Below are 24,251 nucleotides of genomic sequence, written 5' to 3'. Positions count from 1 at the left end.
CCTCCCGCAAAGCCAGGCACCCCCAGTCTCCCATCTAACCCCATCCGCCTCCTCCCCCCAAACCCACGCTCACTCGCATTTGAAGGAGGCAGCTAGTGCCATGTGTGTTTTCACTGGCTGCCTGCTTTTTAGAGCAGCTGGGCCGGGCACCCGTGTAAAGTGGCAGGGCCTGAGAACTAGAAGCAAAGGCCACATCTTTCCTCAGGTGAGGAGGGAATGCTGACGGGGGAGGGGGTGCCTCATCCCCCCCTTCGCAATTTCTTCATTCTCCCCCCCACCCCTGCCCCAGTTTAGGAAACCATGCTGTAAAACTTCCATGGGTGATATTACTCGCTACTACGTCACCTGTACCACTAAACTTACAGGCAGAAAGCTGGGTCAATGCATGTGACTTCTTAAGCAAATCTTTTCACCTTCGCTGAGCCAAGCATGCCTCCCAGATGTACAGATCCTGGCCTCATGACCTGGGCACCATGTGACTTTTTATGTCAAACATTAGCTTTGGCCCAATGAGTTGTTTAGCAGTAGCGTCTAGGCACTGATCGTGGCCCAGGGCCTTGCTTCAAGGACGGAACAATATGATCGTTCCTGCCCCCAACACGCAGGCTGAGGACAGGATAGTGTGAGCACGTCGCAGGCAGGCACAAGGACGCAGTGAGACGGGCCCAGCCACGAGGCAGGCAGCAGATGCAGCACACCGGCTAGCTACATGCCATGGGTGCTGTGGGAGGTGTGTCATGATGATGGAGCTTTTAAGGGGCATTTTAATTGTGCAGTGAGTGTTTGGGGGAGGGGCACCCTGAGATAGCAAGTCGGGGGGGGGGTGATGCGTAGCACTCCAGACCCAGTGGTTCACGTGCCCAGCAGTGTCTCCCCCTCTGCAGCAGAGCAGGTGAGGCGGTCAGCTAGTTTTGCACAGGGTAGAACCCTTTGCTGAGGGTCTGCGTGCTGAATATTGAAGGGTGCCCCCAAAGGCCCCAACTCAATAGCACCCTCCCTGCTAGCCACTCCTGCCTGCCCAGCTGCAGAACCTCATCCGTTTGCCCCCGAAGCCCTGCCCTGGGCTGCCCTCCTGCGACTCGGAGAGTAACCGGTGCTGCTGGACGCCCTGATGACACTCCATCCATCCGTCATCCTTCCCAAAGCTGCAAACCCACCCACAATGCATGGGCCATAGCAGACATGTGGTCATGGGAACCATGGCAACTCCACACACACACTCCCTGCACACCCAGGCACAAATACTGCCTGCCACATGCGTGCAGACGAGGCACGGCTCAGCCAGACACAGGCTCCAAAGCGTTCGCGCCCCCCCGCTGCTGGACCATCAATGCGCCTGCCCTGGCGGAGTCCCATGGGACCTGCCTCCGGTTTGCGCTGTGCTGGGGTGGTGGGGGTGCTGTCCCATGGCACCGGTGAGCCCCAGCCATGGATGAGTGCAGGCCCCGTCACGCCTGGGGGTGCATGGGCACACGGCCAGACCCCCGAGCTCACAGGGCAAGAGGCAGCGGAGGGGCAGCCAGGGAAGGGTGGGGGTGGTGGGCAGAGCGCCCAGCAGCCCCTGGGGCTGGGGGTCCCAGAGCGTCGAGCGGAGCAGAGGAGCTGGGGTGGCGCGACGTGGGGAGGGGCTGGTGTTAGGGAGAGGACATGCACTGGGGGGGCCAAGGCTGAGGGGCCCAGGGCTGCTGGGAGGGCAGCAGGGGCTGAGTGTGCTCCGGGGGCAATGGGGAAAGGGTGCCCGTGTCCTGCTGCTGGGGGCCCAGAGGGGGTGTCAATGTGGGGCAGGGGGGAGTGTCCCCGGGGGCAGAGAGGAGAAAGGGACGGGGTGTCCTAGTGGCCGGCGGGAGGCCGGTGGGGGTGAGAGGGGGGCTCTGGGGGAAGGGACGGGGTGTCCTGGGGCCGGCGGGAGGCTGGTGGGGGTCAGAGGGGGGCTCTGGGGAAGGGACGGGGTGTCCTAGTGGCCGGCGGGAGGCCGGTGGGGGTCAGAGGAGGGCTCTGGGGGAAGGGACGGGGTGTCCTGGGGCCGGCGGGGGTCAGAGGGGGGGGTCTGGGGGAAGGGACGGGGTGTCCTGGGGCCAGTGGGGGTCAGAGGGGGTCTGGGGAAGGGACGGGGTGTCCTGGGGCCGGCGGGAGGCCGGTGGGGGTGAGAGGGGGGCTCTGGGGGAAGGGACGGGGTGACCTGGGGCCGGCGGGAGGCCGGTGGGGGTCAGAGGGGGGTTCTGGGGGAAGGGACGGGGTGTCCTGGGGCCGGTGGGGGTCAGAGGGGGTCTGGGGAAGGGACGGGGTGTCCTGGGGCCGGCGGGAGGCCGGTGGGGGTGAGAGGGGGGCTCTGGGGGAAGGGACGGGGTGTCCTGGGGGCCGGCGGGAGGCCGGTGGGGGTGAGAGGGGGGTTCTGGGGGAAGGGACGGGGTGTCCTGGGGCCGGCGGGAGGCCGGTGGGGGTCAGAGGGGGGTTCTGGGGGAAGGGATGGGGTGTCCTGGGGCCGGCGGGAGGCCGGTGGGGGTGAGAGGGGGGCTCTGGGGGAAGGGACGGGGTGTCCTGGGGGCCGGCGGGAGGCCGGTGGGGGTGAGAGGGGGGTTCTGGGGGAAGGGACGGGGTGTCCTGGGGGCCGGCGGGAGGCCGGTGGGGGTGAGAGGGGGGCTCTGGGGGAAGGGACGGGGTGTCCTGGGGCCGGTGGGGGTGAGAGGGGGGTTCTGGGGGAAGGGACGGGGTGTCCTGGGGGCCGGCGGGAGGCCGGTGGGGGTGAGAGGGGGGTTCTGGGGGCCGGCGGGAGGCCGGTGGGGGTGAGAGGGGGGCTCTGGGGGAAGGGACGGGGTGTCCTGGGGCCGGCGGGAGGCCGGTGGGGGTGAGAGGGGGGCTCTGGGGGAAGGGACGGGGTGTCCTGGGGGCCGGCGGGAGGCCGGTGGGGGTGAGAGGGGGGCTCTGGGGGAAGGGACGGCGTGTCCTGGGGGCCGGCGGGAGTGAGAGGGGGGTTCTGGGGGAAGGGACGGGGTGTCCTGGGGCCGGCGGGAGGCCGGTGGGGGTCAGAGGGGGGTTCTGGGGGAAGGGACGGGGTGTCCTGGGGCCGGCGGGAGGCCGGTGGGGGTGAGAGGGGGGCTCTGGGGGAAGGGACGGGGTGTCCTGGGGGCCGGCGGGAGGCCGGTGGGGGTCAGAGGGGGGCTCTGGGGGAAGGGACGGGGTGTCCTGGGGCCGGTGGGGGTGAGAGGGGGGCTCTGGGGGAAGGGACGGGGTGTCCTAGGGGCCGGCGGGAGGCCGGTGGGGGTGAGAGGGGGGGTCTGGGGGAAGGGACGGGGTGTCCTAGGGGCCGGCGGGAGGCCGGTGGGGGTCAGAGGGAGGGTCTGGGAAAGGGACGGGCCGTTCTGGCTCAGCGGACCCATGGGGGGCTAAGAGGGGGTATCCCGAGTCCGGCAGGCGGGGGCTCGGCCGCCGCACAAGCCCAACGTGCAGCAGCGTGGTTGGCGGCCGGGGCGGCCCGTCCTCGCTTTGTTCTGCGGGCGGGAGCGGGGCCGGGCGCGGCGCTTTGTCCTGCCGGGAGCGTGTCCGGCTCTGGTGAGCGGGGCCCAGAGTGGCGAGTTTGGGGGCTGCGGGGTGGCGGGTTGGGGGCTGGGGCAGAGGTTGGGGGCAGAGGTTGAGGGCCCGGGGTGGAGGGTTTGGGGGCTGCTGCGGGGTGGCGGGTTTGGCTGCTGTAGGGTGGAGGTTTGGGCTGTGGGGTGGCGGGTTTCGGGGCTGGGGCAGAGGTTGGGGGCCCGGGGTGGAGGGTTTGGGGGCTGCTGCGGGGTGGCGGGTTTGGCTGCTGTAGGGTGGAGGTTTGGGCTGTGGGGTGGCGGGTTTCGGGGCTGGGGCAGAGCTTGGGGATCCGGGGTGGAGGGTTTGGGGGCCCGGGGCGGGCGTTGGAGGCCCGGGGTGGTGGGTTTGGGGGCCCGGGGCGGGCGTTGGGGGCCCGGGGTGGCAGGTTGGGGGGCTGCTGCGGGGTGGCGGGTTTGGGGGCTGGGGGCAGAGGTTGGGGGCCCGGGGTGGTGGGTTTGGGGGGTCCGGGGCGGAGGTTGGGGCTCCAGGGGTCTTGCATTGGAGTTGGTTCGTGGGGAGCGGGGAGCCATGTGTCCTGGCACAGCCTGAATCCCCCCTCCCTCGGCGCGGCCCGTCAGTGAACTGGGGGCCCTCGGCGGGATCAGGGAGGCTCCGGAGCCAGGCCGGGACTGGGGGTCACTGGGGGGCCCAGGAGAAGTCATTGGGGCGGCTCAGTGACAGACTGGGTGATCTGGGGGTGTGGGCCACTCAGGAGCCAAACACCATGGGGGGGTCAATGGGAGTTTCAGGAGGCAGACTGGGGATTGAGGTGGACAATGGGGAGCTAGGCAGGGGACTGGGAGGATCAGTGGGGGGTTCAGGAGCCAGGTTGGGGTGTGGGGACCGTGGGGAGGCTCAGGAGCCAGGCTCCAGAGTGGGGGGCTGTGGGGGCTCAGGAGCCAGGCTGGGGTGTCCGTGGTGGGTTCAGGAGCCAGGCTGGCAAGTGGGGGGCCATGGGGGGGCTCAGAAGCTAGCCTGGGGAGTGGGGGCCGTGGGGGGCTCAGGCTGGGGAGTGGGGGGCCCGTGGGGGGCTCAGGGCTCAGGCTGGGGAGTGGGGGTGGCCTGCAGGTTTGCTGGCGCCCAGCTGGCTGGTGGGGTTACCTGACACCAGGCAGGAGGAGGGGGCTGTTGCCCCCGCAGGGGAACAGAGGAGCTTTGTGTGAAGCTGGAGGTTCTGGCCTGGCCCTGCTTTGGGAACGTGTGTCCCATGGACCCTGTTCCACACGGAGCCCCCGCGTGGCCTGCCCCCCCAGGGATCTGGGCCCCTGCTGCTCGCCCCGTGGGCTCCACAGAGCCCCCACACTGCCTGCCCTGCTGTTGGCCCCCCCATGGTTCTGGCCAATGTGCTACCCTGTCCCCAGAGCCCGACTGCCGCAGAAGTGCCAGTCCTGCGCGGAGAGCCTGAGCGCCACGTCCTGATGGCTGGCACCTGAATGCTGGTCTGCGGGGACACTTACCTGGGCCCCTGGGGAGGGGAGGTGGGTTGGCTATTGTCTGTGGGGTGGGGAGGGGAGGGTGGGTTGCTTAGCGCCTAGAGCCCATAGGCAGAGGAGGGGAGGATGGGTTGGTTATTGTCTGTGGGGAGGGGAGGGTGGGTTGGTTAGTGCCTAGAGCCCTTGGGCAGGGGAGGGGAGAATGGGTTGGTTGGTGTCTGTGGGGAGGGGAGGGTGGGTTGGTTAGTGCCTTGAGCCCTTGGGGAGAAGAGGGGAGGGGAGGGTGGGTTGGTTAGTGCCTAGAGCCCTTGGGGAGAGGAGGGGAGGGGAGGGGAGGGTGGGTTGGTTAGTGCCTAGAGCCCTTGGGGAGAGGAGGGGAGGGGAGGGGAGGGGAGGATGGGTCGGTTAGTGCCTAGAGCCCTTGGGGAGAGGAGGGGAGGGGAGGGTGGGTTGGTTAGTGCCTAGAGCCCTTGGGGAGAGGAGGGGTGGGGAGGGGAGGGTGGGTTGGTTAGTGCCTAGAGCCCTTGGGGAGAGGAGGGGAGGGGAGGGGAGGATGGGTTGGTTGGTTGGTGTCTGTGGGGAGGGGAGGGTGGGTTGGTTAGTGCCTAGAGCCCTTGGGCAGGGGAGGGGAGAAAGGGTTGGTTGGTGTCTGTGGGGAGGGGAGGGTGGGTTGGTTAGTGCCTAGAGCCCTTGGGGAGAGGAGGGGAGGGGAGGGTGGGTTGGTTAGTGCCTAGAGCCCTTGGGGAGAGGAGGGGAGGGGAGAAAGGGTTGGTTGGTGTCTGTGGGGAGGGGAGGGTGGGTTGGTTAGTGCCTAGAGCCCTTGGGCAGGAGAGGGGAGAATGGGTTGGTTATTGTCTGTGGGGAGGGGAGGGTGGGTTGGTTAGTGCCTAGAGCCCTTGGGCAGGGGAGGGGTTGGTGTGATGGGGTTCAGGGGTCTCCCTGCACTGCACCCCGTCCGCTGGCAGGAGTGACTCTCACTCAGCAGGTACAATGAAGGTTTATTAGGCAAAAGAAGCCCAGTTTCTCACAGAAGCAACAGCACAGCAGCCAGAGACAGTCCTTCCAACCCGTCCTGGGGAGAAGACCCCGAGGGGTGCCCCTCTGGGGTGTAGCTTTACCCCTCCTCAGGCTGGCTGCCTTCCAGCTCTCCCTTTTCCTAGCCTCTAACTGCCGCCCCCGATTCAAAACCCAGCTCGGCTCCTCCCTGCTCTTTGTTCAGGCAGAGGTGTCACCTGCCAGTTGTAGCCCCAGGGTCATCCTTAGCCACTGGGAGCTGCTGCTTGCCTCAGACATCCAGCCTGACTCACACATGCACCCCCCCCACTCCATCACATCTCTCCCCACTTCCAGACCGAACTGAGCGGGGTCACTTAGCCAGTGACCTGGGGAAGTTCGGGGCCCTCCCTGCGTGACAGGGCATCGGCTATGGTGTTGTTGTTCCCCTTGACGTGGACCACCTCCATGTCGTAGTCCTGCAGGAGCAGACTCCACCGCAGGAGCTTGGCGTTGGCCCCTTTCATGTGATGCAGCCAGGTCAGGGGTGAGTGATGGGTGTACACGGTGAAACGCCGTCCAAACAGGTACGGCTGCAGCTTCCCCAGCGCCCACACCATGGCCAGACATTCCTTCTCTATGGCCGCGTAGTTCTGCTCCCGGGGCAGCAGCTTCTTACTCAGGTACACGATGGGGTGTTTCTCCCCTTGGTCATTCACCTGCATTAGCACCGCCCCCAGCCCCACATCTGAGGCATCGGTGAACACCAGGAAGGGTTTGTTGAAGTCTGGATTTGCCAGCACTGGGGCCCTGACCAGAGCCTTCTGCAGCGCACAGAGGGCCTCTTGGCACTGCTCGGTCCAGACCACCTTGTCAGGCTTTCCCTTTTTACACAGCTCCGTGAGGGGGGCTGCCATGGAGCTAAAGTGGGGCACAAACCTCCGGTAGTACCCCGCCATCCCAGTGAAGGCCTGGACCTGCTTCTTAGTCTGTGGTGTTGGCCAATCTCTGACAGCCTCCACTTTAGCTGGCTCTGGCTTTAAGCAGCCGCTGCCCACCTTGTGGCCCAGGTAGGTCACCTCAGCCATTCCCACCTTGCACTTCCCTGCCTTGATAGTCCGACCAGCCTTCTGGAGTCGGTCCAGCACCTGCTTGAGTTGGGACACATGGTCCTCCCACGTCTGGCTGAAGATGCAGATGTCGTCCATGTAAGCCAGGGCAAAGCTCTCCATCGCTTTCAGTAGCTGGTCCACCAGACGCTGGAAGGTAGCGGGTGCCCCCTTGAGGCCAAAGGGCAGGACCAGGAACTCGTAGAGCCCCACAGGGGTGATGAAAGCCAACTTGAGCCGGGCATCTTGGTCTAATGGCACTTGCCAGTACCCCTTGGTGAGGTCTATGGTGGTGAGGTAACGGGCTCCCTCCCGCTTGTCTAAAAGGTCATCAGGCCTGGGTATGGGGTAGGCGTCCGAGACAGTGATGGCGTTAAGCTTGCGATAGTCCACCCAAAACCGAACAGACCCATCTTTTTTAGGGACTAACACCACGGGAGAGGCCCAGGGGCTGGAGGAGGGTTGGATCACGCCCAGAGCCAGCATGTCTTCAACCTCCCGCTCTATGTCCTGAGCCGTCTTCCCTGTGACTCTGAATGGCACACACTTGATAGGGGCGTGGGTGCCTGTCTCTATTCAGTGGACAGCCAGGTCAGTGCGTCCGGGTCTGTCCGAGAACAGCTGTTGATGCGAATGCAGCACCTCCTTGATCTCCGTCTGCTGGGCAGGGGTCAGCTGGTCTGAGAGGGGAATAGACTCCAGCAAGGAGCCGGCTCCAGTCCTTGTGAGCAAATCCACCATGGGATCATCCCCCTGCCCCTCCCAGTGCCTGCACACAGCCAGCACCAAGTTCTGTCTGTCCCAGTAAGGTTTCATCATGTTCACAAGATAGACCCGGTGGCTGTGGGCCCGGTTCGACATTTCCCCACATAACTCACGTCATTTAGCTGTTTGACAACCTTGAAGGGCCCATCCCAGGCCGCTTGCAGCTTGTTCTCCCGCACAGGTACAAGGACCATCACTTGATCCCCGGAGGCATAGGCTCGGGCCCGGGTGTTACGGTCATACCAGACCTTTTGCTTCCTCTGGGCCATGGAGAGGTTCTCCCTGGCCAGGCTGTGATGGAGTGGGGGATACCTGTTTGTGTGTGAGTGGCTCACAGAGGGTGTGGGGCTCCTGCTGAGGGTAACCTTGATGACCAGGTAACAACTTTGTACTGCAGACAAAGGAGGAGGTGGAGCCTGAGGGGTTTGAATTGGAACTGGGAGTTGGAAGCAGTTAGTCTGGGCTGAGGGAGAGCGAGACAAAGGAGGGGGCCAGGCCCCAGCTCTGGGGGCCCCTCGGGGCCTCCTCTCCTCAACATGGATTGGACTGGCTGTCTCTGCCTGATGTACTGAGTCCTCTGTACGATGCTGTGTCCTGTCGGCTAATAAACCCGCTGTTTTCCTGCTGAGTGAGAGACTCTCCTGCCTGTGGACAGGGTGCAGAGCTTGGGGGACTCCAGAACCCCATCACACTGGTGTCAGAAGTGGGATGTTCTGCACCCCGAGGATGGAGCATCCAGCAGTAAGTGACCGGGGCCCCGGAAGAAGTGGGGCCTGCGAGACCCAGGTGTGCTGAAGGGCAGTGAGGTGCAGTTCCCCAAGGCGGAGGGGCCTGCGGCCGAACCCAAGCAACTGCGGTTGTGGTCCTCGAGAGGGGGTGTCGCACCTGAGGAGGGGTTACTCCTGGGAATCTGTTGGGAGTCGGTCCCAGAAGGTGGAGGGGCCGAGAGCCCAACCCCCAGGAACAAGTGACCCCTGAGGAGGCTGACGCTGAATGAGTCCTTCCCAAGACAGTGTGCTCATGGTCCTTGAGAGCGGGTGTCACACTGAAGAAGGGGTTCCTCTGAGAGTCTGTTGGAGTCGGTCCCAGAGGGCGGAGGGGCCTACGGCCTAACCCTGGGCAGCTTGTGACCCGCAAGGAGCCTGGCACACTGAAGGGATTCTTCCAGGAAGCGTGGGGTGCAGAGGGCATCAGCCTGAGAGCCTGCAACCACGCTAAGCAACTTCGCTGTGAAGTGGCAGCACCTGGAAACTGAATCGAGATTAAAGAAGCTGGACAAGGCAGCGTGGATGTGCAGTGGCAGAGCTGAGGGCTGGGGAGAATCCTGCAGAGGTGAGCCTGGATCGGGGCAGGGAACCCTGGACTGCATGGAGCTCTGAACCAAGTGGCCTGCCACAGCTCAAGGAGGGAAGGAGCGATTCCAACCCATCATCTACTAGTGGCCAAGACAGACCTGCGAAAAGTTTTCCAGGCCTGGGCCGAGGAAGGTGCCTGTGTGTCTGTGCAGGAAAGCAGCTGATCCACTGCGAATGGCAAGTTGTCTGTGAGAGAAGCTGCTCCACCTTGTGTGTGTGTGTGGAGACCAGCCCGGGGGCTGGGACAAAGGAGAAAGTGTCTCCCATTGTCTGTCTGTGTTGAACAGCAGCAGCAGCAGCCTGGGGAGAGAGCAGAGCCTGCATTTGGAAAAGGTGCCTATGAGGAAACTAGCCCATTGTCTGAGGAAGATTCCCCAGCCTGGGGTGGCTGGAGAAGGATCCACCAGAAAAGAGCATTCCAGGTGTGACTCTGAATCCAGCCATGGGTCTGGAGCAGAGGGAATGGCTCCGGGATGGGGCAGTGGTATCCCTGCTAAGGACACTGGTCCTTGGTGCAAGAAAAGTGCTTCTGCTTCTGGGGAAGTGAATCCTTTGCCTGAGCCTGGGGGGCTCGAGATGGAGCCAAGATCCCAGAGCTGGATCTGAGGGCAGCTGAAGCCCAGATGGGAAGTGGGCCTGCCTCTGTGTCTCTCAGGGGGGATGATGCTTTAACTCGGTCTGCTCCAGTTAGTATCATCAGGGAATCCCAGAGACCAGACGATTCTGGTACTTGTTCTTTGCCTGATGCTGAGGTGTTACTGGGAGGGGTGAGAGGACTCTGTCCTACCAGAGTCATCCTCTCGCCAGGACACAAGAACAGATGGGCAATGGAGTTATGCTGAGTGATGAAGATAAAGAAGCTGGTAGCAGAAGGGAGGAAAGGGATCCTGACCTTCTGTCCGGTGGTACTGGCTGTCTGCCTGGAGGGGGATTACGTGGGAATCTGCCTAACGGGCCAGAAGTGATCCTGGGTGTAGGTGAAACCCAGGAGCTGGTTGTGGCTCAAGGGAGCAGTGCCCCGTGGAGGCAGACAGGGGTGAGTTATTGTTTGGGGAAGCTCTTAAGGAAGAGAATTTCCCTGAAACTTTTCCTAACCCGTCTGTGGGGACTGCAGAAAATGGGAGTGAGGTGAAGGAGAGTGAACAGGAAAGGTGCTTGTCTGTAAGCACCAGAGCAACCCTTTGCCTGGGGAGAAGTTTGTTTCAGCTCCTGATGGCCAGGACCTGCCTGAGTGTGAAACCACTGGCTGTGCTCTGGAAGGGTCCAAAGCAGGCAGTGTAAAAGTTTCTCAGGAATTGGAAGTTGGTGCAAGTAAAGTGAAAACTATCAGGAAATGTGAGCAGCCCTGTGAGAACCAAGTGAAACAGCTGCACAGTCAATCTCTGTAGGATGCAGGAGAGCGCCAGCAATTCCCCATCTCCAGATGGTGGAAACACTTGTATTCTTATACTGGACTCCACTTCTGATTCCATGGGGAGGCAGTAGTTGGAGGGGGAAGGACAAAGGAGCTGTGGTCCTGGTGGGCCAGTAAGGGATAAACAGGGATTCCTTCATGTGGATTCTGCGTCTGGGACTCACAAAACAACTCTCAGAAAGCAGTTTGGTTTGCAAATTTCCAGGCTGGCTGGGAGGGGGCCGTCTCCCTGAGATCATCAATGGCCCAGCTGTTGTTAGAAGGGAGGGCACAGCCAGAGAGATCAAATTTCCACCCCAGGGGGCAAGGGAGAAGATTAGAACTTGATGGTGCTAAGAAAGGCCTCAGCCATTTATCCCCAAAATACCAGATTCTCAAGGATGTTGCACAAAGGTTGTGGTCTAACAAAGAGCAACGTAAATGTGCAGTTGCAATGGGTTTGTTCTGTAACTCACACTGACTGCTGTAACCAAGGGGTGCTGCCACCAAAAGCTGTAGAATTGTACCATGTACTGAAGGTTTGGAAAGAGCCATGTGACATGATGACATTGATGTAGAAGCATGAGTTGTATGTTGAAGGAGTCTGTAACTCTGAAATGTCACCATTGTTCCCTGTAACTAGTCTTGTAACCTCTGACATGAGAAGGAACATTCCAAACCTATTGTGTGGCATGGAAAGGGAAACTGAGGCACACAACCATTGTGGTGGTCTGGCTAAATGCCAAGGATGGAAGCATTTGTACCTTCCGTTACTGAACTGTAACTGAATTCCAGACATTGGCTGGAGCAGCTGTATGGACTGGTGGTCAGATGGGGCAGGACCCAGATCACAAAAGACCTGTTTGATCTGTTGGTGCTGCAGCATCTGTATGGGCTCTGCCCGCCCGACTTGAGAACGTGGCTGACGGACCGGGGCTGAACCAGCGAGACCGACCCACCCAAGGGAACTAAAGGGACTTGTCCGGCTGCATCACATGAAAAGGGCCAAGACCAAGCTCCTGACTTGGAGCCTCCCCCAGCAGGACTATGATGTGGAGGTGGTGCACATCGAGGGGAGAACAGAGGGTACAGCCGATGCCCTATCACAAGGGGAGAGCCCCGAACTTCCCCACGTCACCAGTTGAGTGACCCCACTCAGTTCGGTCTGGAAGGGGGGAGAGATGTGATGGAGTGGGGGATACCAGTTTGTGTGTGAGTGGCTCACAGAGGGTGTGGGACTCCTGCTGAGGGTAACCTTGATGACCAGGTAACACCTTTGTACTGCAGACAAAGGAGGAGGTGGAGCCTGAGGGGTTTGAATTGGAACTGGGAGTTGGAAGCAGTTAGTCTGGGCTGAGGGAGAGCGAGACAAAGGAGGGGGCCAGGCCCCAGCTCTGGGGGCCCCTCGGGGCCTCCTCTCCTCAACATGGATTGGACTGGCTGTCTCTGCCTGATGTACTGAGTCCTCTGTACGATGCTGTGTCCTGTCGGCTAATAAACCCGCTGTTTTCCTGCTGAGTGAGAGACTCTCCTGCCTGTGGACAGGGTGCAGAGCTTGGGGGACCCCAGAACCCCATCACACAGGCCCATGAGCTCGGTGAGTTTTTCCTGGAAGGTCAGTACATACTGTACCACGGACTCCCCTTCAGGAGAGGCCGTCCCCTCCCACTCTTCTCTGAGCAAGTCCAAGGGTCCCCGTACCCTCCTTCCGTACAGCAGCTCAAACGGGGAGAACCTCGTGGATTCCTGGGGCACCTCCCTGTATGCAAACAGCAAGTGGGGTAAGTACTTGTCCCAGTCATGGGGGTATTGATTCATGAAGGTTCTCAGCATCTGCTTCAGAGTCCCATTGAACCTCTCCACCAGCCCATTGGTCTGCGGGTGGTAGGCTGTGGCCCAGGTGTGCCGGACCCCACACTTGTCCCACAAGCTTTGCAGTAGGGCCGACATGAAGTTGGACCCCTGATCTGTGAGGACCTCCTTGGGGAACCCCACTCTGCTGAAAATGGACAGCAGTGCATCCGCCACGGTGTCAGCGTCGATAGAGGTCAAGGCCACAGCTTCTGGGTATCGCGTGGCAAAATCTACCACTACCAAAATATATTTCTTCCCCGAACGCGTTGCCTTGCTGAAGGGGCCCACTATGTCTATAGCCACTTTCTGGCAAGGCTCCTCTATGATGGGCAGTGGCCTCAGGGCAACTTTCCCCTTGTCCCGGGTCTTCCCCACCCTCTGGCAGGGATCACAGGACAGGCAATACAGACGGACAGCTGCAAAGATCCCTGGCCAGAAAAAGTTCTGTAACAACCTTCTCCTGGTGCGGTGGATCCCCTGGTGTCCCGCGAGCGGGACATCATGGGCTAGGTACAGCAACCTGCGCCGGTACTTTTGGGGGACCACCAGTTGCCTCTGGACCTTCCATGGCTCCGCTTTGCTTCTGGGAGCCCACTCCCGGTACAGGAATCCTTTTTCCCACAGGAATCCCTCCCTGCAGCCCTCCCCCAGCTGTGGAGCTGGGCTGAGACTGGCCAGTTCCCTCAGCTTCTGCAAGGAGGGGTCTCTCTGCTGCTCTGCCTGGAACTCTTCCTCTCGGGCAGGGGCGGATGCTACTCCCCCATCCCTGCCTGGCTCCAGCACCCCTGGCCTGTGAGATCTGGTTTTTGGGGGCCCCCTTTCTCTCAGGGTTGGCCCCTGTGACTTTGGCTGGGCCTGTACCCCTGAATCTGAGGAGCGCACCCCTCATTTTCTTTGGCTACGGGTCAGGACCAGGGCACGAGGGCGTTCACCTTGCTAGTTCTCCAGGTCAGCCCCCATCAGTACATCCGCCGGCAAATGGCTGTGCACGCACACTTCCTTGGGGCCTTCTTTCTTCCCCCATTTCAGGTGCACCCTCGCCATGGGCACCTTGAAAGGGGTCCCATCAATTCCTGTTATCGTCAGGTGGGAATCGGGTATCATGGAGCCCGGTGCCACCACCCCGGGTTGGGCCAGCGTCACGTCAGCGCCTGTGTCCCAGAACCCCGTGACCTTTTTCCCGTCTACTTCGAGGTGTCTGAGACACTCGCTCCGCAGAGGCATTGCCGCCCCCACTCTGTAAATTGACCTCTGAGCATTTGGTCCCCCTGAGGAGCTGGTCTGTGGGGCGGACTCGGCCGAATCCGAGTGCCCATTGTCAGCACCACCCGCCTTGGCCGCCAGACCCTCTGGCTTCTGGGACCCCACCCAGTTGACTCGATGACCCCCCGGCCTGCTCAACCTGTCTGGGAGCCTGGGGCACTGGGCTGCTCTCTGCCCTTTTCGCCCATAGCGATAACTGCCTGGGTCTTGTTGTGTCCCTCGGGCCGGCTGCTCTGTCCGGGCTCTGTTTGGCTCTCTGGGGGGTGGGTGTCTGGCCCCTCTTTCCTGGGCTTGCCCAAGAGGTGGTCCCCTCTGTTGTACAGTTAGGGACCAGTCTCTGAGATTCTCGGTTTCTCCAGGACTCCCTCTCCCTCCGGGACTCCCTCTCTCTCCGGGACTCCCTCTCTTTGTGGGGCTCACTTTCAAACCTGGCCCGGCTGTTTGTGAAGTCATCTGCCAGTTTCCCTGCATTGTGTGAATCCTCTGGCTTCCGGTCCACGAGCCACACCCTCAGGTCAGGTGCGCGCATCTCGTAGAATCGCTCCACGACCGCCAGCTCGATCAGGTTCTCTACGGACTGGACTCCCATTCCGAACGCCCACTTCCGGTAGTATTGCCTCAGGCGGGCGGTTGTATCTACGTGGGTTTCCTCTGGCCTCTTCTGCGCCTCCTGGAACTTCTTCTTGTACATCTCCGGAGTCAGCCCGAACTTATGCAGCAGGGCCTGTTTGAACCGTTCATCGTCCCCAGGCTGCAGCCCCTCCAGCCGGCTGAGCACCGCTGCGGCCTTCTGGCCCAGCAAGGGGGTGAGGTGCCGGAGCCACTCATCTGGGGGAACCTCATGCAACTCACAGGCTCACTCAAAGGCGGTAAGGAACTCGTCCATGTCCCCTGGGTCCTGACACTGGGCCAGCACACGCGTCTCCAAGTGACTGGCCACCCCGAGCCGTCTGGCCCTCTCCCCACTTTCCGCAGCTGGGGCCTCTTGGCGTCTCACCTCTGCCATGGCCCGCTCATGCTCATGCTCCCGCTCTCTCTCCTTCCGTTCTCGTTCTTTCTTCTCCCGCTCTCGCTCTCTTTCCTCCCACTGTCTCTCTTGTAGCTGGCGCTCGTGCTCCCTCTGCCGTTCCTGGGCTTCCAGTTCCTTTAATTTCACCTCGAGTTCCAGCTGTCGCAGCTCTGCGGTGGGGGACTCTGCCCGCGATGGACCACCGGTAGGTGAGCTCGACCTGGAGGGCACCGCGTCTGTCTGACGGCGTCGAGCCCCTGCTCCTGTCGGAGAATCCGAAACGCTTCCCGAGGCTGACCAGCCACTTTCTGCCGGGACAGGCTCTGCCCCCCCGGATCGGTCACTCTCTTCCAGCTGGGCAATCAGCTGGGCCTTGGTCACCTTCCCCGTGGTCAGGCCCCTCTCTCTGCACAGCCCCGCTAGCTCTGCCTTCAGGAGTCGGGTATAATCTATCTCCCCGCTATCTCCTGGGGTATCCACTCACCAGCAGCAGCTGCAGGAATGGCTCTGTTCCCCCTCTGGCTCTGGTGAGACTCCTTCCTTCTCTTGTGCTCAGTCAGCCACTGCTGGGAGCTCATCCGTGGGTGCAGTGCATCCCACTCCTGACACCAGTGTGATGGGGTTCAGGGGTCCCCCTGCACTGCACCCCGTCCGCTGGCAGGAGTGACTCTCACTCAGCAGGTACAATGAAGGTTTATTAGGCAAAAGAAGCCCAGTTTCTCACAGAAGCAACAGTACAGCAGCCAGAGACAGTCCTTCCAACCCGTCCTGGGGGGAAGACCCCGAGGGGTGCCCCTCTGGGGTGTAGCTTTCCCCCTCCTCAGGCTGGCTGCCTTCTAGCTCTCCCTTTTCCTAGCCTCTAACTGCCACCCCCGATTCAAAACCCAGCTCAGCTCCTCCCTCCTCTTTGTTCAGGCAGAGGTGTTACCTGCCAGTTGTAGCCCCAGGGTCATCTTTAGCCACTGGGAGCTGCTGTTTGCCTCAGACATCCAGCCTGACTCACAGATGCACCCCGCCCACTCCATTACAGTTGGTTATTGTCTGTGGGGAGGGGAGGGTGGGTTGGTTAGTGCCTAGAGCCCGAGGGGAGGGAGGGTTGGTTGGTGTCTGTGGGGAGAGGAGGGTGGGTTGGTTAGTGCCTAGAGCCCTTGGGCAGGGGAGGGGAGAATGGGTTGGTTATTGTGTGTGGGGAGGGGAGGGTGGGTTGGTTAGTGCCTAGAGCCCTTGGGCAGGGGAGGGGAGAATGGGTTGGTTATTGTCTGTGGGGAGGGGAGGATGGGTTGGTTAGTGCCTAGAGCCATTGGGGAGAGGAGGGGAGGGGAGGGTGGGTTGGTTATTGTCTGTGGGGAGGGGAGGGTGGGTTGGTTAGTGCCTAGAGCCCTTGGGCAGGGGAGGGGAGGGTGGGTTGGTTAGTGCCTAGAGCCCTTGGGCAGGGGAGGGGAGGGTGGGTTGGTTGGTGTCTGTGGGGAGGGGAGGGTGGGTTGGTTAGTGCCTAGAGCCCTTAGGCAGGGGAGGGGAGAATGGGTTGGTTGGTGTCTGTGGGGAGAGGAGGGTGGGTTGGTTAGTGCCTTGAGCCCTTGGGGAAAGGAGGGGAGGGGAGGGTGGGTTGGTTAGTGCCTTGAGCCCTTGGGGAGAGGAGGGGAGGGGAGGGTGGGTTGGTTATTGTCTGTGGGGAGGGGAGGGTGGGTTGGTTAGTGCCTAGAGCCCTTGGGCAGGGGAGGGGAGGATGGGTTGGTTATTGTCTGTGGGGAGGGGAGGGTGGGTTGGTTAGTGCCTAGAGCCCTCGGGCAGGGGAGGGGAGGATGGGTTGGTTATTGTCTGTGGGGAGGGGAGGGTGGGTTGGTTAGTGCCTAGAGCCCTTGGGCAGGGGAGGGGAGAATGGGTTGGTTGGTGTCTGTGGGGAGGGGAGGGTGGGTTGCTTAGCGCCTAGAGCCCTTGGGCAGGGGAGGGTGGGTTGCTTAGCGCCTAGAGCCCATAGGCAGAGTAGAGCGGGTTGGTTAGTGCTCTGGGGAGAGAAGTTTGGATTCATTAGCGCCTGGGGCCTGTGGTAGGTGTGTGCCAATAGGAAAGACACTTAATGCTGCCCCCTCCCCAGCCCGGTGGCTCCGGCTGGCCTGCATCATCCTAGACTCCTAGCAAGGGAAGGAAGCTGGAGAGGTCATGAGGTCCAGTTCCTGCCTTCATGGCCGCCCCAAGCACCGTCCGGACTCTCTAGAGGTCGCTGATGGGTGTTCATCTAACCTGCTCTTAAATAAGCTTTGTCCGATGACGGAGATCTCACCCCCACCAGGCGACTTGTTCCAGTGCTTGTGCCACCCGGGAGCTGGGGAGTTTTTCCTCATGTCCAACCTTAACATCCCTGGCTGCACTTGAACCCTTTTGTTCTTCTATCATCAGAGGCCCAGGAGAACAATTTTTCTCCATCCTCATGGGCACCAGCTCTTCTGCCGCGACTCTGGGGCTTGGGGACTGGCACAGGGGAAGCCCCAGCATGTGGGCAATGTGCCCTGGGTTGTCAGCCTGGGCCCCGCCTCGCACAGAGCTGCCAGGGGATGTCCCTCATGGGTAGGGCTGGGTGGCTGTTGGCCCAGACCCTCCTTTCTGTGCCTGAGCAGGCCCTGTAGTTCCAGGCACTGACTGGAGCTTGTCTCTCCCCTGTGGGTGCTGCTTTAAATGGGCAGAGGAGAGCTTGAGGCTTTCAGCTCCCAGCAGATGCTGGCAAACAGGATCTCTGGTCCCTGCAGGCCTGTGCGTGGAGGGTGAATGTGGGTAACATGAGGGAGGGCCTTGTAGTGTGTTCTCATGGGGCAGAGATGCACTGAGTGCTGGGGTGGACAGCCATTGCCGGGGCGGGGGGCAGACATGCTGGGGGGCATTGCTGAGCAGGTATGAACCCAGCTTTGGCTCTTCCCCCCAAGAGGTGCTTGGTCCCTGGCTGGTGGATGAGCACTTGTGTCTGAGGCTGCAGCCATGGCAGGAGAGACCCAGCATTAGGGGCTGTGGTGGTGACCCACAGGGACCAGGATGGGCACCAGAGGTAGACCAGGGTGGGCACTGGCAGCTGGTTACTTCTGGCAGCAGGCAGTGTTCCACCCCTGCACAGAACCCTCCCACTGTGGTACTGGAAAACCGTTATGCTGTACTCGCTACAGGAGATGAGTCGCCCAGTACAGAAGAGGAGAAGCCTCGTACCCCCGAGGCTGAGAAGTCTCCTGCCACCACTGCAAGAAGGAAACGCAGAGTAGTGGTGGTTGGAGCCTCTCTTTTGAGGGGGACAGAGGCACCCATCTGTCGCCCTGACATTTCGGCTCGGGAGGTATGCTGCCTGCCTGGGGCCCGTATCCGAGATGTTACAGAGGCATTGTCGAGGATTGTCTGGCCCTCAGACTACTATCCCATGCTTCTCATCCATGTGGGCACTAATGATACTGTGAGGTGTAATGCTGAGCAGGTCAAGAGTGACTACAGGGCTCTGGGGGCACGGGTGAAGGGGTTTGGGGCGCAGGTGGTATTCTCTTCAGTCCTTCCTGTTGCGGGTAGGGGCCCAGGCAGAGACAGGTGCATCCTAGAGGTGAATGCCTGGCTGCATGGATGGTGTCGCCGGGAAGGCTTCGGTTTCTTCGACCACGGGATGCTATTTCAGGAAGGACTGCTAGGCAGAGGTGGCGTTCACCTTTCGAGGAGGGGAAAGACCATATTCGGACACAGACTTGCTAACCTGGTGAGGAGGGCTTTCAACTAGGTTTGCTGGGGACAGGGGAGCAAAGCCCGCAGGTGAGTGGAGAACATGGAAACCTGGGAGATGGGTCGGAAGTAGGAGGGAGAGCATGGGCAACAATGTCAGAGTAAAAAGAGGGCCAGGAAAAAACTGGGGGGAAAGTTCAAATCAATATCTAAGATGCCCATATACCAATGCAAGAAGTATGGGTAATAAGCAGGAAGAACTGGAAGTGCTAATAAATAAATACAACTATGATATCATTGGCATCACAGAAACTTGGTGGGATAATACACATGATTGGAATGTTGGTATTGAAGGCTACAGCCTGGTTAGGAAAGATAGACAGGGAAAAAAGGGGGGAGGTGTTGCCTTATATATAAAAAATGTACACACTTGGACTGAGGTGGAGATGGACATAGGAGATGGACGTGTTGAGAGTCTGTGGGTTAGTTTAAGAGCAGTAAAAAACAAGGGTGATGTCCTGTTAGGAGTCTACTACAGGCCACCTAACCAGGTGGAAGAGGTGGATGATGCTTTTTTTAAACAACTAAAAAAATCATCCAGAGCCCAGGATTTGGTGGTGATGGGGGACTTTAACTATCCAGATATATGCTGGGACACTAATACAGCGGGGCACAGACTATCCAATAAGTTCTTAGACTGCATTGGAGACAATTTTTTATTCCAAAAAGTTGAAAAAGCCACCAGGGGAGAAACTGTTCTGGATTTGATTTTAACAAATCAGGAGGACTTGGTCGAGAATTTGAATGTGGGAGGCTGCTTGGGTGAAAGTGATCATGAAATCATAGAGTTCACAATCCTAAGGACTGGTAGGAGGGAAAATAGCAAAATAGAGATGATGGATTTCAGGAAGGCAGATTTTGGTAAACTCAGAGAGCTGGTAGGTAAGATCCCATGGGAGGAAAAACTGAGGGGAAAAACAACTGAGGAGAGTTGGCAGTTTTTCAGAGACATTATTAAGGGCCCAAAAACAAGCTATTCCCCTATGCAGGAAAGATAGTAAATATGGGCAAAGACCGCCTTGGCTTAACAAGGAGATCCTGCATGATCTCAAACTAAAAAAGGAATCCTATAAAAAATGGAAACTAGGACAAATTACAAAGAATGAACACAGGCAAATAACACAGGAATGCAGGAGTAAAATTAGAAGGGCTAAGGCACAAAATGAGCTCCAACTAGCTACAGGCATAAAGGGTAACAAGAAGGCCTTTTACAAATATATTAGAAACAAGAGGAAGACCAAGGACAGGGTAGGGCCATTGTTCAGTGAGGAGGGAGAAACAGTAACGGGGAACTTGGAAATGGCAGAGATGCTTAATGACTTCTTTGTTTTGGTCTTCACAGAGAAGTCTGAAGGAATGCCTGACATAGTGAATGCTGGTGGAAAAGGGGTAGAGTTAGTTTTTGAAATAAAAAAAGAACAAGTTAAAAACCATTTTGAAAAATTAGATGTCTGCAGGTCACCAGGGCCTGATGAAATGCATCCTAGAATCCTCAAGGAGCTGATAGAAGAGGTAGCTGAGCCGTTAGCTCTCATTTTTGGGAAGTCATGGGAGACATGAGAGATTCCAGAAGACTGGAAGAGGGCAAATATAGTGCCCATCTACAAAAAGGGGAATAAGAGCAACCCAGGAAATTACAGGCCAGTCAGCTTAACTTCTGTGCCAGGAAAGGTAATGGAGCAGGTAGTTAAGGAAGTCATCTGCAAGCACTTGGAAGGTAGTAAAGTGATAGGGAACAGCCAGCATGGTTTTGTAAAAAAACAGATCATGTCAAACCAACCTGATAGTTTTTTTTGATACAATAACGAGACTCGTAGATAAGGGAGAAGCAGTGGATGTGGTATACCTAGACTTTAGTAAAGCATTTGATACGGTCTCACATAATATTCTTATCGACAAACTAGGCAAGTCCAACTTAAATGGGGCTGCAATAAGGTGGGTGCATAACTGGCTGGCTAATCGTACCCAGAGAGTAGTTGTTAATGGTGCTCAATCCTGCTGGAAAAGCATAACAAGTGGGGTTCCGCAGGGGTCTGTTTTGGGACCAGTTCTGTTCAATATCTTCATTAATGCTTTGGATATTGGCATAGAAAGTACGCTTATTAAGTTTGCAGATGATACCAAGCTGGGAGGGGTTGCAACTTCTTTGGAGGACAGGGTCATAATTCGAAAGGATCTGGATAAACTGGAGAAATGGGTTGAGGTAAACAGGATGAAGTTTAATAAGGACAAATGCAAAGTGCTCCACTTGGGAAGGAACAATCAGTGTCACACATACAGAATGGGAAAGGACTGCCTAGGAATGAGTACAGCAGAAAGGGACCTAGGGGTTATAGTGGACCACAAGCTAAATATGAGTCAACAGTGTGATGCTGTTGCAAAAAAAGCAAACGTGATTCTGGGATGCATTAGCAGGTGTGTTGTGAACAAGACACGAGAAATCATTCTACCGCTCTACTCTGCGCTGGTTAGGCCTCAGCTGGAATAGTGTGTCCAGTTCTGGGCACCCCAATTCAAGAAAGATGTGGAGAAATTAGAGAAGGTCCAGAGAAGAGCAACTAGAATGATAAAAGGTCTGGAGAACATGACTTATGAAGAAAGGCTGAAAGAATTGGGCTTGTTTAGCTTGGAAAAGAGAAGATTGAGGGGGGACATGATAGCGGTTTTCAGATATCTTAAAGGGTGTCATAAGGAGGAGGGAGAAAACTTGTTCTTCTTGGCCTCTGAGGAGAGAACAAGAGGCAATGGACTTAAGCTGCAGCAAGGGAAGTTTAGGTTGGACATTAGGAAAAAGTTCCTAGCTGTCAGGGTGGTCAAGTACTGGAATAAGTTGCCAAGGGAGGTTGTGGAATCTCCCTCGCTGGAGATATTTAAGAACAGATTAGATAGAAGTCTATCAGGGATGGTGTAGATAGTGGTCGGTACTGCCGTCGGGGCAGGGGACTGGACTTGATGGCCTCTCGAGGCCCCTGCCGGTCCTAGTGTTCTATGATTCTATGATTCTGCCCGCTGTGTCGTGCCGTGCTGTGCCGGAGCCCTGCTGCCCTAGGGTGTCCCCTCCTGGTGACGAGTGCTGGGGACCTGGGAATGCAGCATCTCAGCTGGGGCTAGTGGGCTGCTTTCACCCGAGGTTTATTTGCTGTCCGTCCCTTGTCTCCTGCAGGGCCTGAGCCGTCTTCCCAGGCAGGATGAGCTGGAGCTTCCTGACCCGGCTCCTGGAGGAGATCAACAACCACTCGACCTTTGTGGGCAAGGTCTGGCTCACCGTCCTCATCGTCTTCCGCATCGTGCTGACGGCCGTGGGCGGCGAGTCCATCTACTACGACGAGCAGAGCAAGTTTGTGTGCAACACGCAGCAGCCGGGCTGCGAGAACGTCTGCTACGATGCCTTTGCCCCCCTCTCCCACGTCCGTTTCTGGATCTTCCAGATCATCGCGGTGGCCACGCCCTCGGTCCTGTACCTGGGCTTTGCCGTGCACCGCATCGCCCGGGGGCCGGGGGGCCAGCGCGTGCGCATGCCGGTGGTGCGGCGGGGCGCCGGGCGGGGCTACGAGGAGGCCGAGGAGGGGGATGAGGAGGATCCCATGATCTTTGAGGAGCTGGAGCTGGAGAAGGAGAAGGAGGAGGGCAGGGAGGGAGGTGCAAAGCACGACGGGCGGCGGCGGATTAGCCACGATGGGCTCATGAAGGCCTATGTGCTGCAGCTGCTGTGCCGCTCGGTGCTGGAGGTGGCCTTCCTCTTTGGGCAGTACGTGCTGTACCACTTTGAGGTGAGCCCCTCCTACGTGTGCACCCGCAGCCCCTGCCCGCACACCGTCGACTGCTTCGTCTCCCGGCCCACTGAGAAGACCATCTTCCTGCTCATCATGTACGCAGTCAGCGGGCTCTGCCTCTTCCTCAACCTCTGCGAGCTGTGTCACCTGGGGGTGGGCCACGTCCGGGACCTGCTGGGCCAGGGCAGTGCCAGCCTGAGCCATCATGACAGCCCCCCGGGGCCGCGCTATGCCAAGAAGGCCCCCAGCGCGCCCCCCACCTACCACTCGCTGAAGAAGGAGCCCCTGAAGGGCCCTCTGGCCGCCGGGAAGCTGGACTATGAGGAGAACCTGGCCTGTGCCGCGTCTGAGCGCTCCCGTGAGCAGGAGCTGGCCCGGCTGCACAAGCACCTCCGCATGGCCCAGGAGCACCTGGAGATGGCCTTCCAGCTGAACCCCCTGCTGGACATGGCCAGCCCCTCACGCAGCAGCAGCCCCGAATCCAACGGGCTGGCTGCTGAGCAGAACCGCCTCAACCTGGCCCATGAGAAGGAAGGAGCCGCTTGTGAGAGAACTGCAGGTGAGAAGGGGCTGGGCCTGGCTCCCAGCTGCCCCCAGTGCTGGCCTGCCCACGCCTCAGTGCCCCAGCCAAAGCCGTCCCACTTCTCAGATACTTCAGGGTGGCCTGCGCAGGCCCTGCAGTGGCTGCCTCAGCTGTCCTATGGGGGGGCCCCAGGGATTCGTGGGGCCAGGTGCGGGGCAGCAACAGGAGTAGCCCCTCTCCTGCACTCGCGGTGACATGGGAACCAGAGTAATCCGTCAGCCTGCTCAGTGCGTACTGCCCCTCACCACCCCAGCGTTCCCCCACCGTCACAGCAGCAGGAACCTGAGTGTCCTGCACCGGGCTGTGTGCAGTTGGTGGGGAGAGTGCAGGGCAGCGCAGGCAGCCGGTCGCTCCAGCTCCTGCCATCACAGTGAGCGAAGGAGGGGGGCTACCCTTGCTGGCGCCTGCACCAGGTCCCCAGTGACTTGCTGCGGGGGGGTTGGGTCAAAGGGGTGGAGTGGGGATGGGTTGGAACAGAGGCAGGGCAAGGCCTGGGTTGGAGGTTGCCCAGGGCCCAGTGCCTGCTAGGGACAGTGCTGCCTCCCACCACCCGCCTGGGGTGCTCTGTCCCCTCCAAAGGCTGCAACAGGACCCTAACGTGTGTTCTCCTTCCCACAGGGCTGTGAGCCGCTGGGACCATCAGCAACAGGGAATGTGCTTCTGAGGAGACCTCTGCAATGTGGACAGCCTGAGCTGGAGGGCAAACAGGGCTGGGGCTGAGCATGTAGGGAGGGGGGAGGGCCGGGCCCGCCCCACCCCTGTCTCCTGTGGGCTCCAGCAAGGCAGACTGCTGTGGGGAGGGTAGCGGTGGGGCAGGCTGCTGTGGGGAGGGGTCGCGGGAGCGGTGGGGCAGACTGCTGTGGGGAGGGTAGCGGTGGGGCAGGCTGCTGTGGGGAGGGGTCGCGGGAGCGGTGGGGCAGGCTGCTGTGGGGAGGGTAGCGGTGGGGCAGGCTGCTGTGGGGAGGGGTCGCGGGAGCGGTGGGGCAGGCTGCTGTGGGGAGGGGTCGCGGGAGCGGTGGGGCAGGCTGCTGTGGGGAGGGGTCGCGGGAGCGGTGGGGCAGGCTGCTGTGGGGAGGGGTCGCGGGAGCGGTGGGGCAGGCTGCTGTGGGGAGGGTAGCGGTGGGGCAGGCTGCTGTGGGGAGGGGTCGCGGGAGCGGTGGGGCAGACTGCTGTGGGGAGGGGTCGCGGGAGCGGTGGGGCAGACTGCTGTGGGGAGGGGTCGCGGTGGGGCAGACTGCTGTGGGGAGGGGTCGCGGTGGGGCAGGCTGCTGTGGGGAGGGGTCGCGGTAGCGGTGGGGCAGGCTGCTGTGGGGAGGGTAGCGGTGGGGCAGGCTGCTGTGGGGAGGGTAGCGGTGGGGCAGACTGCTGTGGGGAGGGGTCGCGGGAGCGGTGGGGCAGACTGCTGTGGGG

General features: G+C 60.0%; 1 protein-coding gene across 2 annotated transcripts; it reads left to right on the top strand.

The window, feature by feature from the left end:
- The first annotated feature begins 3,407 nt into the window (after positions 1–3,407).
- Positions 3,408–23,563, top strand: LOC142016867 (gap junction gamma-1 protein-like). Of its 2 annotated transcripts, none has more exons than XM_075001280.1 (3): positions 3,408–3,549; positions 21,649–22,817; positions 23,460–23,563. In XM_075001280.1, the coding sequence occupies exons 2-3, from the start codon at positions 21,674–21,676 to the stop codon at positions 23,465–23,467; spliced, it is 1,152 nt and encodes a 383-aa protein (XP_074857381.1). In that variant the 5' UTR covers positions 3,408–3,549; positions 21,649–21,673; the 3' UTR covers positions 23,468–23,563. The 2 variants fall into 2 exon arrangements, with proteins under 2 accessions (XP_074857381.1, XP_074857383.1); XM_075001282.1 differs by lacking the exon at positions 3,408–3,549 and adding an exon at positions 12,115–12,212.
- Positions 23,564–24,251: the final 688 nt, after the last annotated feature.

Source organism: Carettochelys insculpta, chromosome 8, assembly GCF_033958435.1.
Source record: "Carettochelys insculpta isolate YL-2023 chromosome 8, ASM3395843v1, whole genome shotgun sequence".
Taxonomy (NCBI): Eukaryota; Metazoa; Chordata; order Testudines; family Carettochelyidae; genus Carettochelys; species Carettochelys insculpta.
This window is presented reverse-complemented; position numbering and strand designations above follow the sequence as displayed.